The following is a 16,165-nucleotide window of genomic DNA, read 5'->3' on the forward strand; positions in this document are numbered from 1 at the left end:
TTAATGTCAAAATCAAAGCAGGATTTTAATATGCAGACAGATAGACATTATTGGAGAAAACAGAAAAAGCGGGATGATTTCAGAGCTAAATATGAATAGTAGAATTCTAACAACATGTTACAACGGGACCAAATCGGGCAAAAATAATGCTTTTATTTTGAAAGCATTAATTAGAAATAGTTTACGTTACATCAGCTTGACACAAAACTGCTTTATTTGTTCGCGAGCAGGAGGATAGAGAGGGGAATAAAGGATTGAAGCGGAGGGGGTCCCTGCTAAAGAGGATTAGAGACGTCTGGGCCATCTGTGTGGGGCTGGATAAATAAAGTTATAACTTTACTTAGCTTCTTAACATTAACTCTTCTTTTAATTTAACACTTTTCCCTCTTTATTACGTTCAGTATAAATTTAAATAGCCACAATTGAAATCCGTAAACAAAACGCGCTGTTTACCCAGTCGATTTCAACACATTGAACGCCACTGAATGGGTTTTAGGTTGACGAGTGACGTCACAACGTCCTCCACAGCGATAGCGTAACTCCCGCGTTGGTCTCTAATGGCAACCGAGTGACCTCGAGCCTCTCAGGATGGATTCCCTTACAGAGACGGAGATGGCAAAGATAGCGAGGCTTCCGGTAGGAAACCAACCGGGCCTTTCATTTTACTACCTGGTTCAAATGCTGCGTTCAAGTGTTTTGGAATATCAGCAGTAAATAATGAATGCAGTAACCAGATATGAACGTGAAGGCCACTTGTATGTTTTGAAGGAACATTTTTGAATAATTTGACAGAGAATTTAGAAAATTAGCTTTAATATGATGCACTGCTGTACAGAGTCTAGAAAAACAACTCAAAAAAGACAACTTTTCATATTTTATCGCAATAAAACCACAGCATTTAAAGCATTTGATATGATTTATGTGATCAACACAAAGTAGTTAATGATGGTAAAGTGGAAGGATGATATCTTTTTTGATTAATTTCATTAACATGTGATTCAATCTAGGTTTTGATAGTTTATGTGTGTCATCTGTTTCCAGAGGAATGCTGGCATCCAAAGACTCAGCCATCACTTCCATTGGTTCGAGTTTACCAACGAAAAGCTCCCTTTGCATCAAGCGTTTGTATATGATGTCGCCATGTTCACCGCAGGGCAAGGCTTCTCCTGGGCCGACGTGATTAACTCAGCTACGCTTGCCAAGGGCATCTTCCCACAGTCGTACGGTAAAAACACACCTGTTTCCTTTATTGGGGAAATCCACATTATGCTCCCTCTGTCGTATAAATCTTAACGTTGTTGTTGATAGGCAAACAGAGATGCTTTCTTCCACCTGTGCGTTCAAATTAGAGTGAGTCAGTCAATGATTCACTCTCTGTGTCGCTTACACAAGCAACCCTGTAATAGCGTGATTTAAAAAAACAACCTCTCAGGCTGGTTTAGCTTCAGAGTTGTTTATATATTCAAATAAATCATTTCCAAGAGTTGCGTTTTGGTTCATTAAACCTCCTCTATCTGCTGCCTTTATTCTTCTTCTATCCACCCAGAATTCAACCTAAACAACTTCTGGCCCCTGCTGCGAGATGTGCTGTGTGAGCATTTCCCATACTTGACGCCTTTACACCGGCATGTCTTCACCCAGTACCTGATCAACATCTGCGTCTGCAGAAGGAGGCTGTTCCAGGTGGCCGTAGGTATAACGGCTGAGGAGCTGCTTGTTCAGAAACAGCTGGAGGTGCAGCTGCCGCCCACCCCCTGCCCTTTAGCACAGGTAGGGAAAGTAACATGTTGAACGCTCTTTGTTTGGCTTCTGTTACTAATTTGAGTGCTAAATGTGGGAAGTGAATTTTCACACTTGTTGCTACAAAAGGGACCTTTACTGCGAAGCTAGAATATTCCCATTTTTGATACTTTGATACAATCTTTAGGGTTTCCCCCAGTGTATTATAAGCCTGGCGGGCCACCAGGCTTTACTTGTGCCCCCACCAGGCTAAGCATAGCTTATTTATTTAAGCCTTTTTAAAATTTTTGCATTTTTTTAAGACTTTATTGTTGGTGTTCAGGTGTTAGTCTTCCAAACTTTCAATAACACGATTATCAAGTGATATTTTCAAATTTCCTGTCAAGTTTAAACATTTTTTAACTCAAAAATATAATGAGCCGCTGGATGAATGACTGCCCTATTACCCAAACACCGGGCTTAGCAAGTTTTCTGGGGAAACTTTGAATCTTGATATAATTTTTTTAATCCCCAATGTAGGTTTGATCGTCTTAATAAAGCTTGTAAGCTCTGGTACTTTTTGCATTTTCTCATAAACGTCAGTACATTTTATTCTGATTTAACGAAATCAAAGTAAATGTGAAAATCTAATAAAAATGTGACATGCATGTACAACTAACTCCACAAATTAACATGAACACACCCTGCTGATAGTGGCACATGATGATGGCAGCATCATGCTGTGGGAACAGGAAGAAACAGCAAAGATGGTGAAATGGGTGAAGCAAATTAATGTGCACAACACTTTTCAGGTTTTGGTATTGTTGCTTTTATCACCTTAAATTCGTTAAGTTTGTGGTTGTAATGTGAAAAAATATAAAGCTTTTCAGACACACTGTAATCATTCTGTAGGGCACTGATCTTGAGATGTGGGAGGCGCAGTCTGAGCTGCGAGCAAAACTCGATTCCTCCCTGGAGCAGTTGGAGGAAAAACTCAAATGTGTCCTGGCCGAGCCACGGGTCACGCTGGAGGACTTTAACGTCCCATCAGATGGAGAACTGGACAAAGAGGTATTATTTTACTTAAAATAATCTAAATCCAGTGAAAACTGTGTTTTGTAAGTGCTGCTTTATTTCTGCTCCTCTGTGTAGAGCGCTGTGGAGTTGGTTCGATCTGCAGTCAAAGCCACAGGAGGCCAAGTGCTGGCAAGTCTGAGTCAAGAGACGTCCCTCCGCAAGGAGATCTTTCAGATCAAAATGCAGCAGGAAGCTTTGATTGTTGCTGGGCGCCCAAAAATACCAACTCCTATCACGACACCAACAAAGAAAAAGGGAGAAAAAGCAAAAACAAAAGCAGGAAAGAAGAAATAATTGAAAACACAAAAGCTGGTTTAATTAAAAGAGAAACTAACACAAACCAAGCTGTTATTGTTTATGGTTGGAATTTTGGTGGTTTGTCTCTGAAATGTTGTAATTTTGTGACTTTTTAGCTCTTAAGATCTGTGTATTTTTATTTTATGTGCATGCTTTTCTCGAGCAAGCAGCACAACACATGAAAGTGAAGCAATATGCACGAGTATTATTTAGCTAACTGGTTAAAGGTATTTTATCACCATTTTATCACTAAACTACAATTATAAACTGCATTCATGCATATATTTTCTAGAAATTGATATTGTAAACATAAATTCCAACAGTACTTTTTACTATTTTTGAAATTGATCATTATCACTATACTATTTATTTCAAGTTCAATGATTCCCGATCCCTAGCTGTGGCAGCATCATTCTGTGAGCTGCCACCAAAAAGATTCACTGTCATTTTCATAATTGCTTATTATGGACTGTTTTTGGATTTAAGCTAAATATATTAGTCAGGTTTCATCACAAAAAAACCCAAAAGAAGTTTTAATTTTTATTTTTTAGGAGTGCAATGTCTGATCCAGGAGGATCCTAGCGCCCCCTAGCGCCACCCTGGAGCAGGCACAGCAGAAAATGACGTACAATGGATGAAACGTAACTTCACCCTCAAGTGGACTCAACACTTACACCGTGTGGTCAAAATAGCTACTGCAGATTTTACGCATACTATTAATATTTTATATTTACCTAATACAAATACTATGTTAGAAGAACAATTTCTAAAGAAGGGGTTGAAATTTGAATTGTGAATACAGGACTTTACTTGGATAAAACAGCTGGCGCCATTGCTAGCATGTTTTTTAAACGCTAGTTTTGTTTATCGTGCGTGTTTAAAAACCGAGCTAGCAGCAACGTAAACAACAATAAATGTCAACTAGTGGAAGGAAATGTGACAAGACGTCGAAGAACGAGAAGAGGAAAAGAAATGCTGACACAAAAAGGTGAACCATTTTTATCTATTGCATTGTTCCAAAAACCTTTCCATCTCTATTTTTTTTTTTAACTTTTAGCCGCTTCGAATCGGTCTTGTCCGCACGGAAGGGCTGCTAAACAATTCATTGAACATTTTCCCTACACATTTTTATTTTATTTTTCATCAATTATACACAGACCAATACAACATAGATGTTTTTAACCAATTTTCACTCCCAAAATCTGGAAAACTGTTTAGAAATACCCCAAGACCTTAAGAAACCCACTAATTAGTAAATAGAGTTCACCTGTGCATAACTTGGTTTTCAGTATAAATGCAGCTATTCTTTGAGGTTTGTTTAGCATAATGAAAAGGAACACAACACTCAGAAATAAAATTATTGAGAAGTTTAAAGCAGATATGTTAATTCTACAAACTTTGACCATCCGATATAGATCAAAATTAGCTTTTGGGAACCACTGTAGATATCGGATATATACAGCGTCCATAGGAATAAATTAGCTGTCTGTCAAGTCACATTCTAGAAGAGTGACAAGTGTGATTAAGTTGAGACATGTCGGCGTAAAATGATCAAAATGAACGGAACAAATTTCTGTGTGTAATTTAGATGGAACCTAGTGTCACTTATAACCTCGCCCCGTTTAATTATGTTGGAGTGATTTATTCTCTGATGCAGGCAAGGAGATTAATCTGCGCCTTGCATCACAAACTTGAATGGTGGACGGACGGCTGTGTTGCTGTTGATGAATCAGTTTATTTTTGTAATGAATTCATCAGGGAAATAATGAGAAACGTGTGTTGGCCCAAGTCTGAGATGTGGTCCATGTTGTTTGTCAACATAAGACGCTTTTAGACTGATTTCATGCTTCTAATCAAATTCAGTAACTAAATATATTTATTAGGATGTATCGATTCAGATAAAAATATTGTGTTTTTCCTCTTTCATTGCAAAAGTGATTTTAATCTGAAATTTTAACAAGAGGCTGGATCTGTGAGAACTGTCAATTCATCAACAGCTAATTATTAGCAAACAATTTTTGCATATTTATTGCATTTTTACATCTTTCAAAACCCAGAAAGCTATGTTCAGATTAGAAAAAGTCTTAATTACCCTCATTACTTTTATCTGCTGTATTTACTATAATGACTTATTTAAAATTTAAGTTAAAAACAATTAGATTTAGTCTCATATGATGTTTCTGCAACCAAAGAATTCTACTGTTTACATTTTTGTGTGTGCTCTCTGTCCGTGGCCACTAGATGGCAGTAGATATCCAAAAGTTAAAAAGACAATCTCTTTTAGAGCAAACAGAAGCAGAAAAACAAACCCAAACAAAACAAAATGTCATTGTTGATCAAATTATTTTCATAGTCATTTTATCACGTCTTTTTTAAAAGTGAATCATAAGTTGAGATTGACAAAAGTACCATAAAAAATACCTTGCTTACATGTGTAAACAATTAAGTTTGTGTTGAGGTCGTATATTTTTGTCCAGAGCTGTTTATCCTTTATGCAAATTTATGACAAACTGCACGCAATATCCTTAAAAAATAGAGTGCTTTGTGGAAACGAATTGTTGGGAATTCGACCATCGTTCCTTCAGCCCAGTCCACCTCCACATTCCCGTATGTCTGGACACTAACCAATTTTTCTTGTGGATTCATCTTCCAGCCCTGCAGAACGGGCCACAATAGATGATTCATGTCTTATTGTTCATTTGCCTAAAAAGCCTCTGTTGTTTTCTTCTATCTGCCATTTGGAGCTCTGCCAAGATATCTGAATATGTCCCCATATTCCTGGCTTGTTTTTTTTCCCCCTCATTGTTGTTCAATGTACAAAGCTGGAAGCGATGGTCTTGGAAAAGCTTTTATCGCTTCAGCAGCTCCGGTCGTGCACATGGAAAAGAAGATATTTTTTGTTCAATGTGGAAAAGAAGAGTGGAGATAATTATTGTCAGCAGAAAAAAGCAGAATGAAACAGCGTGAGTGTTTCTGTGGTATCAGAGTCCAATACTTAGAATTATTTTCTTAGCCAAAACCTGAGTTTTAGTTAAATGTGCTGCTGTAGGTACTAAGTGTGGAGTGTTTAGAAAAAAAATACTCCTCCCAGACGTAATCCCTGTTGGATAAAGTGCAAAAACAGAGAAATAAAAGCGCCTTTATGAAGATATATCTTTAAAAATAGAAAAAAAAACATAGCTACAGTAGTTTTGAGGTATATAGTATTCATCTTGTCCCCTAAAAATCTTCAGTTTTCTCAAATTATCAATTATCTTTACTGTTTAATCATCAGAAAATACTGGAATAATGACTAAAGTTAAATTATGTTCCAGTTGTTATTAATCAGAGGTAGTTTAAACAAACGGGTATTAGCCTTCGATTACAGTATGAAGGTCAACCGAATTACAAAACACTTTTGCTATCCAATGTTTGAATCACCGCTTTGTTTCCATTTTGACAGCATTTATTGTTATTCAAGTCATTTATCACCAGAGAAAAGTGCATTAAAGATATTTTTTGTGTATTAAGTGCATAAATTATGAATTTCATAAATTTGATATACTAAAATTAATCCATTGATTTTAGAATATAACCCCCCGCCCCCCATAATTCTGGGTTTTGTTATTGTTAAGCTGCTCAAATATCTTCATCCCAAACAGATCTTATATTTCCACAGCTATTAAATCTTATTTAGTCGCCTGTAAAGTCAGCAGATACGTGGAAGACACAATTCTTCTATTGGTAACAAAGACTCCACCTTAACTGGATAACAAAATGCTCCCATTGCTCATAGATCAGCTCCTAATTCCCCATCATGACGCCGTCCTCTAATGGGATCGTACGCAGGCTCATTTATTGCCATTAGGGAATTGAGGTTACACACAGCGGGTGAGGGGTTAATTACAAACAACCGAAGGGGTCAGAGGTGCGCGAGTGTGTATTAAGCTCGTGCGATCGTGACGGGGCCGGACCTTTGGTAATAGGGGGCGGATTTAAACGAGGATCCTTGGGAGAAGATTTATCCGCAGCCTGTGACACGGCGACAAATAGTGCTGATAGGTGAAGGCCCCTTCGGAGTGGAGTCCAGTCCGAATGACGAATGGCCTGTGTGTGAGTGTGTAAAATAGGGTGCCAGGCCATATTCACTTATCACTGAGTCAGGTCGTTCTCCGACATCCAGTTAGGGCCCAATTCACCTCTTCCACGTGATTCTCTTACCTCCTATCTATCCGTTTTCTCTTTAACGCCCTCCCCCCGCCCCGTCCTCTTCTTCTTCACCTCTGCTCTTTTAAGTGTTCTCAGCAGCATCTACGTGGGCCTCTCAGGCTTCCATATTACACCACCAGATAAGAGGAGAGGGGCCCGGCTGACAGGAACCCCAAATTAATTTACAAGCGATGATGCCGTTCCAGGGCTGATAGAACAGTCTTTGTACAGCATGAAGGAAGGGACTGGGAGTGACGCCTCGGAGCCTCCGCTAGGGAGGGAGAGCAGCCATGCTATCTTTGTAATTATAGGGAGAGACCTTGATCCCCCCACCCTCTCTCTCCTTCTGTCTCTCTTGGTTTCTTTCTATTTTTTTTTCTTCAATAAATGCTGCAGAAGCAACCCAAGAGACAAATCCCAGCTTCGCCTGCCTGTAAGAGCAAATGAAGAAATCAGCCTGGTTCTTTTTCTTGAGCTTTATTTTGTTTTGTTGTCCAAACCGGGGCACTTCCTCAATTATTCTCATATCTGCTACAGATGTGTAAAATGCTTTCAAATTAATGCCTCTCCGTACTGCAGCAGCATAACCTCACACTGACCTTTAATTGTAGAGATTTTCAAACTTATTTTACCATTTTAAACATTGTTTTTGGTTTTAAGATCAATTTTGTTCTAACGATTGATTCGGAAATTAAAATAAATGTATAATGTTGGGTTCACAAGACAATATTTTAATAATTTATGGAAAAGTAAGATTGAAAATTTTGCAAAAGTTTCACAAATCACAAGATTAGAGCTTCCCTGGTGTTCTAGCTATAAATGCAAAAAGTCTTGAATTTAGCATCAACTATTTATTTAATTTTGCTTAGTATATTATAAGAGTTGCCTTCTTTGTTTCTTTGAACTCATTGTGCACAGATTTTTCACCGCTCTACCTAATGCACCGTAGAAACTAAAGAATTATTAGTGGATTAAAGTAATCGGTCCACTTCAAGTTGGATTAGTGCTTCTTCTGTCGTAGCCATGACACCCTGAGTTTCTGGCTCACATGCTGGAAGATCTTCTGGCAGAAACTGTGAGCAGAGACGTTTGGATCCTAGCTGGCACTCATGGTTTGGGTTCACACTGTTTATATTTGCATCGCAAAAACAATCTGCACTCAAAATAATACAAACCTGACTTACAAGTAAATTTTCAGCAAGAAGTAGGAGCTTATTTTAAGTCAATATTTGCAGATTATTTCACATATGACATGGGGAAAAATCTAGTTATAAGTGCTAAGCTTTCTTCTTGAATACTTTTTCATGCTTAGAAATATTTTTTCCTTTATCTCTGTTTTTAGAAGGAAGAGATGAAGAAAAGGAAACCAAACAGTGAAGAAACAAGCAATAACCACTGAAGATGACGAGGAATGCAGCAAGAGACAACAAATTAAGGTATGAGTCGGACAATGTAATGATGAGTTAAAAAATAAATTTCAAGTTATGATAAATAAATTACAATGGATTTAACTCAGATTGCTTTAGAGCTGATGTAAAAAAATAATACAAGTGGGTCTGTTATCATAACCCACATAAGCTAGCAATATCATTAGCATTCCTTTGGAACATTATTTTAATCAATAGACTGAATTATTCCCAACTATAAATTTGCTTAATGGAAACACATCAATTTTGAAAAAACTTTTCTTTTGATGGGGCGGGTTTTAAATCAAAATTGTATTATTTCGCAAGACTGCAATGGAAACACTTTTTGCGTCACGTGAGTCACATGATCAACAACAGGATGTTGCTACTGGCGCAAACCACAAAGAAGAAGAAGACAACAGGAAGTAGTCCTGTCATCTAATCGCATAAACAAACTTATTCACATATCATTTTAATTCTGTTTCTTATTTAGTGGAAAAAAATGCAATAGTGAAATTGTATTTTTTCAACATTAGTGAAATATTTTGCTCACATTTGTAATGGAAACACAGGCTATGTGCTAATGCTAATGGAAATTTCAAATGAAAACTTGGATGCATTTAATATTTGGGTTGGCTAGTTTTAGTGAGCTGGTGTTTTATTGCAAAAATCTAACATTTGTTTTCTGAGAATAAAAATCTGAGTCTTAATTTGTTAGTAAATCCAATATGTTGTTGATGTTCTACCAGGTAAGGTTAAGAAAAAACGTAATGTCATTGTAACTCAAACCGGTGTCAGACCACAGCTTTGTTTTGAAGACTAGAGTTTGGTTGGTGATGGGCATCCTTGGTTTGCCGGTGGAAGTAATGGATGGGTGTCCTTCCCAACATTGCTCAGGAATGGATTTGTTCACATAGTCTGAAGGCTAAATGCTTTGTGAGCTGTGAAATGGCTCATTTGTTCAGGCCAGCGTATTTGGGGGCAGCTGCACACAGTTACACAGTCCTGCCATGATGGCCGTCCAAGAATCCGACACAGAAGAAAAAGCGATTTAGGCCCAGTTACTGCGTTAATGTGGGATTCCCAGCATTATCGGCTCCAGCTCTCTGACTCCCAATGTGATGATGGCTAATTCCAAGGAGCTGACCTGTGCTTACCCTCTTTCATTTGACAGCTCTTTGAACACTTCATAAACTCTGATCATCTTTCCTTTTTTTTTTGTCACGTTGAAAGATTTTGATTAAGGCGAGTTGTCATGGGGATTTTTTTTCTCTAGATTTGTGGATGAGCTAATTCTGCAAAGTACATCTGCTTGCCTGAGCAAATTGCATTTTTTTACTTGTAAAGTAAAGTTAAACTCAATAAATCCTAACAATGTCCCAACCAAAGTGCTTAAGACATGCACCAACGTCAGTGAGCGCTTCGACTGCTTGCATAGACGGAGAAGTGTAAATCCGAAGCTGAAAACTCCATTAGGCCGACCCAGCCATGCATCCGTGTGCTCCAGTGCCAGACAGCTCTGTAAATCAGCGTTTTCTTTTTCGAGCTCCACTGAAGAAAACAATATGGATAGTGTCTGGGTACTGAGCTTTGGACCCACAGCGCACACACATTGCCTACCCACACACTCTTTAAACACGCACACACACCCTTGGGGCCTGGCTGCTACAGTGTGAGACCAAATGCTCTGATCCAGGTTGAACTAACCACTGACATGTGCACCTGTCAGACATGGGCTGCTGAAGGTGTGTATATGTGTGTGTGTGTGTGTGTGTGTGTGTGTGTGTGTGTGTGTGTGTGTGTGTGTGTGTGTACTCTGTGGGTGAGCTATTCAGAGTCTGTAGTGTCCGAAAAAGTTTAATTTCACTGCAGGTACAGCTTTTAGGGTTTGTCTGTCTTTTTAGTTTTTAAACAAAAAAACCTTGAATTGAAATGAGATGAATATTGTATAATATGTATTTGCAGTATTTACAAAAATAAATTCAAGCAAAAACATGTAGATGGAAAAGTAATACCAGTGCTTTTTTTTTTCTTCTTCTTTTTTTTTTTTTTTTTTACAAATCAATCATTATCAAAAAACATTTTGGCTTTTTTTTAATTTACAAAAAGAAAATGAAGACTGATTTTTGCAAAACCACAAATAAATAATATGTAAAAGATTGCATAAATATTCAAATCTGTATTTAGCTGCAGTCACGTTTGCACATCTGGATGCTGCAATTTTATTCTATTCTTCCTAACTGATCTGCTCTATCTCTCTGAGCCTTTTTTAAGTCCTGCTGCACCATGTGTATCAGATTGAGGTCTGGGCTTTGACTGGGCCACTCCAGAACCTCCACCTTGGTGTCTTCGAACCATTTCTGTGTAGCGTTAGCTGGATGCTAAGGGTCGTTTTCTTGCTGGAAAAAAAAAATCATATTTTTTGCTTCATTCATTTTGCTTTCTACCATCACAAGGCCTCCAGGGCTTGTGAAGGCATTCCCACAGCATGATAATGCCACCACCATGCCTCACAGAGGGGGTGGTGTGTTTGTGTTGATGTGCATCTTGTCCTCAACTTGACCTTGGAGTTTCCCTCATTTCTTTTGGCAAACTCTGGTTATTGATTTGTAAAAGCAACAAAAAGGGTAAAACATCTTAACTTTTTATAGCTACTGTATTCCTACTGCTGCTAAAACTAACATTAACAGGCATTATTTTAATGATGTCATATTTTGCATGTATGTTACACTTATTCTGACTTTGTAGGTAAGCTTGTAAATTTTGTTCTGCATTCTGTCAAACCTTTTTACTCTTCTGGTCTTCATAGCATAACACAAGCTAAGAAAGCTAGCAGTTGTTGCTTGCTAACTGCAGGTTTAAACCTGTATTATTTTAATAAAACGTGATGCTTGTTCTGTTCAGCATCGTGATTTGTGTTTTTTCTGGTTGCAAAGTAAAAAAAAAAAGGCCTTTCTTATAAGTTGCACCTTTCTTTCAGTCAGCAGCCGTTCGCTCCAGCATCTCATTAAACACATGTTAAACCTTAGGGAGTGGTTTTAAAGCGTTAATTTCTTAAAACCTCAATAAACCTCGAAACGAGTAACCAGCTCATGCTTGGTACTTATTTTCTAAACAAAAGTGCTCCCATAAACACGCATACACACACTCATGTGCACCGACTGTAAGCTAAACAGATTTGGAGTGTGTCCGTCCGTCATAATCTGCTGGCCAGTAAAGGCTGACTGAGGCCTAGCAGGTGCTAGACACTTGTCTGTGGAATGCAAAGGGCCAGACCTCAGACCTCCCACCAGGAATATGAGAGTGTGTGCGTGTGTGTGTGTTGGATGGAGGGTGTGTGGGTGGCAGTCACCACCTGCTCTCAAGCTAATTTCAGTTTTTCTCAGGACCAAAACATTGCATTGCACTCTCAAGAGGCTCAGCGGAAATTAGGACATGTAGAGCTGCTAAATTGGTAGGATTGTGTTGCTGATGTAACATTTGTAGCATTAGCTGCAAGAAAAAAAAACGATACACGACAATATTTTAGGAAGAAATAGGAATGAACCAGAATGACAACCATGACAGAAAACACTATGGTTTCACTTTATTTAAAGATATAAGAGTGTTAGGAATGATTTTGTTCAGATATTTATTTATTATTAGGTAACTTTTGAGTCTAATATGTTCCTTTAAAAATGGAGAAAGGACTTCTAGAGACAGGTAAAGTGTAATCCTTTTACTATTGTGGATGACAGACATTTTATTTTAGAGAATGAGCCACAAGTTTTTTCTTTTAAGAGCGAAATGAGGACAGTAATAGTATTATCTACTGTTTGGGATTCTGGGATTCTGGGATTTTGTGTGTTTGATGATGATTTATTTAGTAACTAAATAACATAAATTTGTATTTCATATACACACACAAGATCTTTAAAAGCTACTTTTGCAAAATGTGAAAGCATCTGCAACTAGAAAAGTACAAGGCGGTTTGTTTTTTTTAAATTTCAGCGAGTGGAATCGGTCAACTTTCTCCCAATTGGAAATTAAAATACTAAAATAATCTGATTTTTCTCCCACTATTTCATGAACAATCAAACCACCAGCATGAGGTACTTTTTCATGCATAATAGTTTAATTCTCCTCTATAAATATGTAGACCCATTAAATTAATTAATAATGTTGCTAATGATTTCAGATTTTCAGAGACGGTTTCAGTTAGCTTTCTAAAACCAGGTCTTATACATGCAAAAAAGTTTTATATTTGCATCATGAAAATGCTAAAGCCAGAAAAAAAATCACAAACAATCAGTTTCTTGGCTCGTGCTTTGCTACCTTTAATCATTGCATCTCTCCGAGTGCGAGCCTCAGCCTGCAGAAGTCTTTTCCTGTAGCTCAGCATTAAAAATACCATTAATTCCAGCTTATCGCTGCAACAGTGTGCAGCCTGTAAATGAGTGTGAATCAGCAGAAAAGCATTAATGTAGATTAATGCTACCTGCCTGCATTCTGGCATCCTCTGTGGACGGCAATTAGCAGCAATAATCACCTTTTCATGGTCTGCGCCCTTAGTAGGTCATCACCCCCCGTCTCGCCTCCGCAGTATCACCACTTTCACCAAATACACGATAATGAGGAAAGTTTGGAGGGTGTTAATGTTATCGCGTTGTCGTCTTTGTGGGCGTTTGTTGTTGTTCTGTTTTTCTAGCCACTGAAAAGCGAACGTGTTAATGTGCCGACATAATCCGGGTTACGCTTCTACACGTGTGAACCATTACACATGGAGAAGCTTCTGCCGTAGAAAAGGTTGAAGTGTTGAGTTATTTCTCCCTCTTTTCCTTCCTCTCCTCCATCCTCTCATTTTTCTAGTGTCAGGATGACTGATGGTGGCCAGCAGAAACGGGTGTCCGGCATTATACCCCCCGACAAATAACCACGGCCCGCTCGGCCAGGCCTTGGACCAGACGGAAATCAATATTTCACCATTTAAAATCTATCAAAGGAGGATTTTTTTTTTGGAGTGTCGCATGCGCCTGCGTTCCCTTTCCACTTTCCACCCACCGCCGACCGCCGTTCCCCAACCCCCCTCGGCGCTCGAGCCATGTCGCGAGCACTGAATCAGACACTTTGTAGCTGCAACCCGGTAATCAATAAGCCAGCACCTTCACAGATCCTCACTGCAGTCGCCTCAGAGCGGTGATGGATGGCGAGGAAGGTCGCGATTCATTTTGTCAGGCCATTAAGCCGGCGAATTTCTGTCCACTTCATCCCACAGATGATCATTTTTCACACTTCATAAGAAGCAGAAATGGGCTGCGGCGAACGAGAGGAGGGGAGAAAAAAAACGCAAGACGAAAAAGTAAAAGCAGAGATGGAAAGGGGAATACGGTAAGGAAATAAGGAGAGAAAACGAGGGATGACAGATGGCAAGAGACAGCAGGGGGAAAAAAGGAGGAAAATTCAAAGATGTAAACCACATCGATTAGGAGGAAAAAGGAGGAAAATCATTAAAGCCACCAGTTTGCTTTGGAAATCACATTAAAACTCCTAATAAAAGATTAGCCTTATTTATTAAAACCTCACCAAACTGCTCAGAATAAGCCAAAACAACAACAAAAAGTGAGCTTTTCAGAGCTCCACAGCTTCTGTGCTGTGTGTTACCAAGTCAGTCAGGGGGCAAATTGATTTTTTTTCCCTCCTCACTGAAAGAATTTTATCGCCATAAAGCACACAAGGGCAAAGTAACCATGAACAGCTCCCACTAGTCAAACATATTATGTTTACGAAACAGCAAAGTGGTACATTAGTTGAGCTATAACACACTCCGGCTCAGGAAGGTGTGTTACTATTACTTGGCGGCATGTTTGGTTATAATAACTGTGTAGTACTTAGCTGTGTGTCGTTTATCAGCCGAGAGAAAGACAAACCTCACTTCCTGTCCTCCTTCCTGTCTGTTTCCCTACACCTTCTGCCATCTGCAGTAATGTTTCTCCCACCTTCTTTTTTTTTTATTATTATCAATCCTCCCGTTTTTTTGGCCCGGCTCCCGAAGAACCGTGGGGTTCTTGTTGGATCGGGCTTGCCTCGGAAAACAAGCGACAGCTGCTGCGTGAGTGTGTGTGTTGTGAGCTCGCGTGGGTTCTTGTGTGTGTTCCCTGCACTGTGTTCTCACCCCATATGTTGGCCCTCACCTGCTGCTGGGGCGAGGATTATCAGATACAAGCCCTTATTAAAAGTGGATTTGTTTACCCTCCTGCTTGAAAACAAAAACAGTTTGTCCGTTTGCCGGGCCACGCCCAGGACATCAGGGTTAGCCACGAAAAGCAGGAGGATTTATGGAACACATTTTTCTTAAACATAAAAATTTTAATGATTTGTTTTGCCAATTTAAACTTTGAGAGCAAGAATCTGCAACCTGTGGCTCTGTGGATCTTCCACAATGACATTTAGTATCTTGATAAAGACGATAAAGAACCAACTAAGGTTTGATATAATTACAAATGAAGGTGTTCTGTTTCCTTCGTGGAATAATTGCACTGAATTTTCACACCAGAGTAAAAAAAAGTTTGTTCAGATAAATTTTATGATTTTTTTATTGTATTTTTTTTTACTTGATTTCCATCCATTTTGTACAAATATAAACGTCCCATAGAAGACAATATATTCTATAAGTCCACTTTTTGCAAAAAAGAACATAAAAACAGAAATGCAATTTTATTTTGTTAAAAATGATAAAAATTTGCTCGGCAAAATAAGGTTATGTAACATTTGTGGCTCTAAACGGGTTTAAAGCAGCTGGAATGTTTTCAAAAATAGCTCTTTGGATTGTAAAGGTTGCAGACTCATGTTTTGGAGTCAGTAGCTTAGGGAGGCTAAAACTGAGCAGCCACACAAAGAGTTGGAGTTTCAGGCTTCCTTAAAAAAGTGATTCAGAAATGAATCACAAACTGTTGCTATCGCTTGAGTGGAAAACTCTCAGCTGGATGACTAAACCTTTCCTGTTTTGGAGCAAGGTAGGATTTACAAAATTAAAATATTTTGGTCTCTTTACGGTTTTGTTGACTGTAATAATGTAATTTGAAGAACTTGCATTATTATGTCATCGTCGGTATATTTCTTGAAATGGTCACCAGAACAACAGTATTATAATTTACTGCAATAATTACTGGGACAGTTTATCGTCCAGCAACGTTTGTTATTGTTACAGTGATGATGTCAGAAGTAATTTATGCGTATTTTCTTCTTTGCTGTTTCTCATCTGTGCTTCAATCACTCTGTGACCTTCAGCATTTTGAGCAACGGCTAAATATTACATTGTTATTTAAAATGCAAATTTGTGATATATATGTTTGTGATTTTGAGGAAGTGCACCAGTCCCTCCTGCTGCTTTCAGCTTTACACATCTGGAAATTGTGTCCAATGATGAACCAGACTTATTTAAGTTGTCCTCCTGATATTATGGATTATTTGTTTTGATATAATGTCACACAAAGCGCTAT

General features: G+C 38.5%; 1 protein-coding gene across 3 annotated transcripts in view; it reads left to right on the top strand.

Moving 5' to 3' along the window:
• Positions 1 to 310: 310 nt before the first annotated feature.
• cunh8orf74 (chromosome unknown C8orf74 homolog) overlaps positions 311 to 16,165 on the top strand; it is a 121,794-nt gene continuing 105,939 nt past the window's right edge. For all 3 annotated transcript variants that reach the window (XM_016673853.1, XM_007557068.2, XM_016673854.1), the window contains exons 1-6: positions 311 to 636; positions 1,042 to 1,225; positions 1,547 to 1,770; positions 2,632 to 2,790; positions 2,872 to 4,081; positions 8,624 to 8,717. In XM_016673853.1, coding sequence (XP_016529339.1) covers positions 589 to 636; positions 1,042 to 1,225; positions 1,547 to 1,770; positions 2,632 to 2,790; positions 2,872 to 3,090 — 834 coding nt within the window. In that variant the 5' untranslated portion in view covers positions 311 to 588 and the 3' untranslated portion in view covers positions 3,091 to 4,081; positions 8,624 to 8,717. The remainder of the gene's footprint in view (positions 637 to 1,041; positions 1,226 to 1,546; positions 1,771 to 2,631; positions 2,791 to 2,871; positions 4,082 to 8,623; positions 8,718 to 16,165) is intronic.

The sequence above is a fragment of the Poecilia formosa genome, unplaced genomic scaffold (assembly GCF_000485575.1).
Source record: "Poecilia formosa unplaced genomic scaffold, Poecilia_formosa-5.1.2 Scaffold83, whole genome shotgun sequence".
Lineage (NCBI taxonomy): Eukaryota > Metazoa > Chordata > Actinopteri > Cyprinodontiformes > Poeciliidae > Poecilia > Poecilia formosa.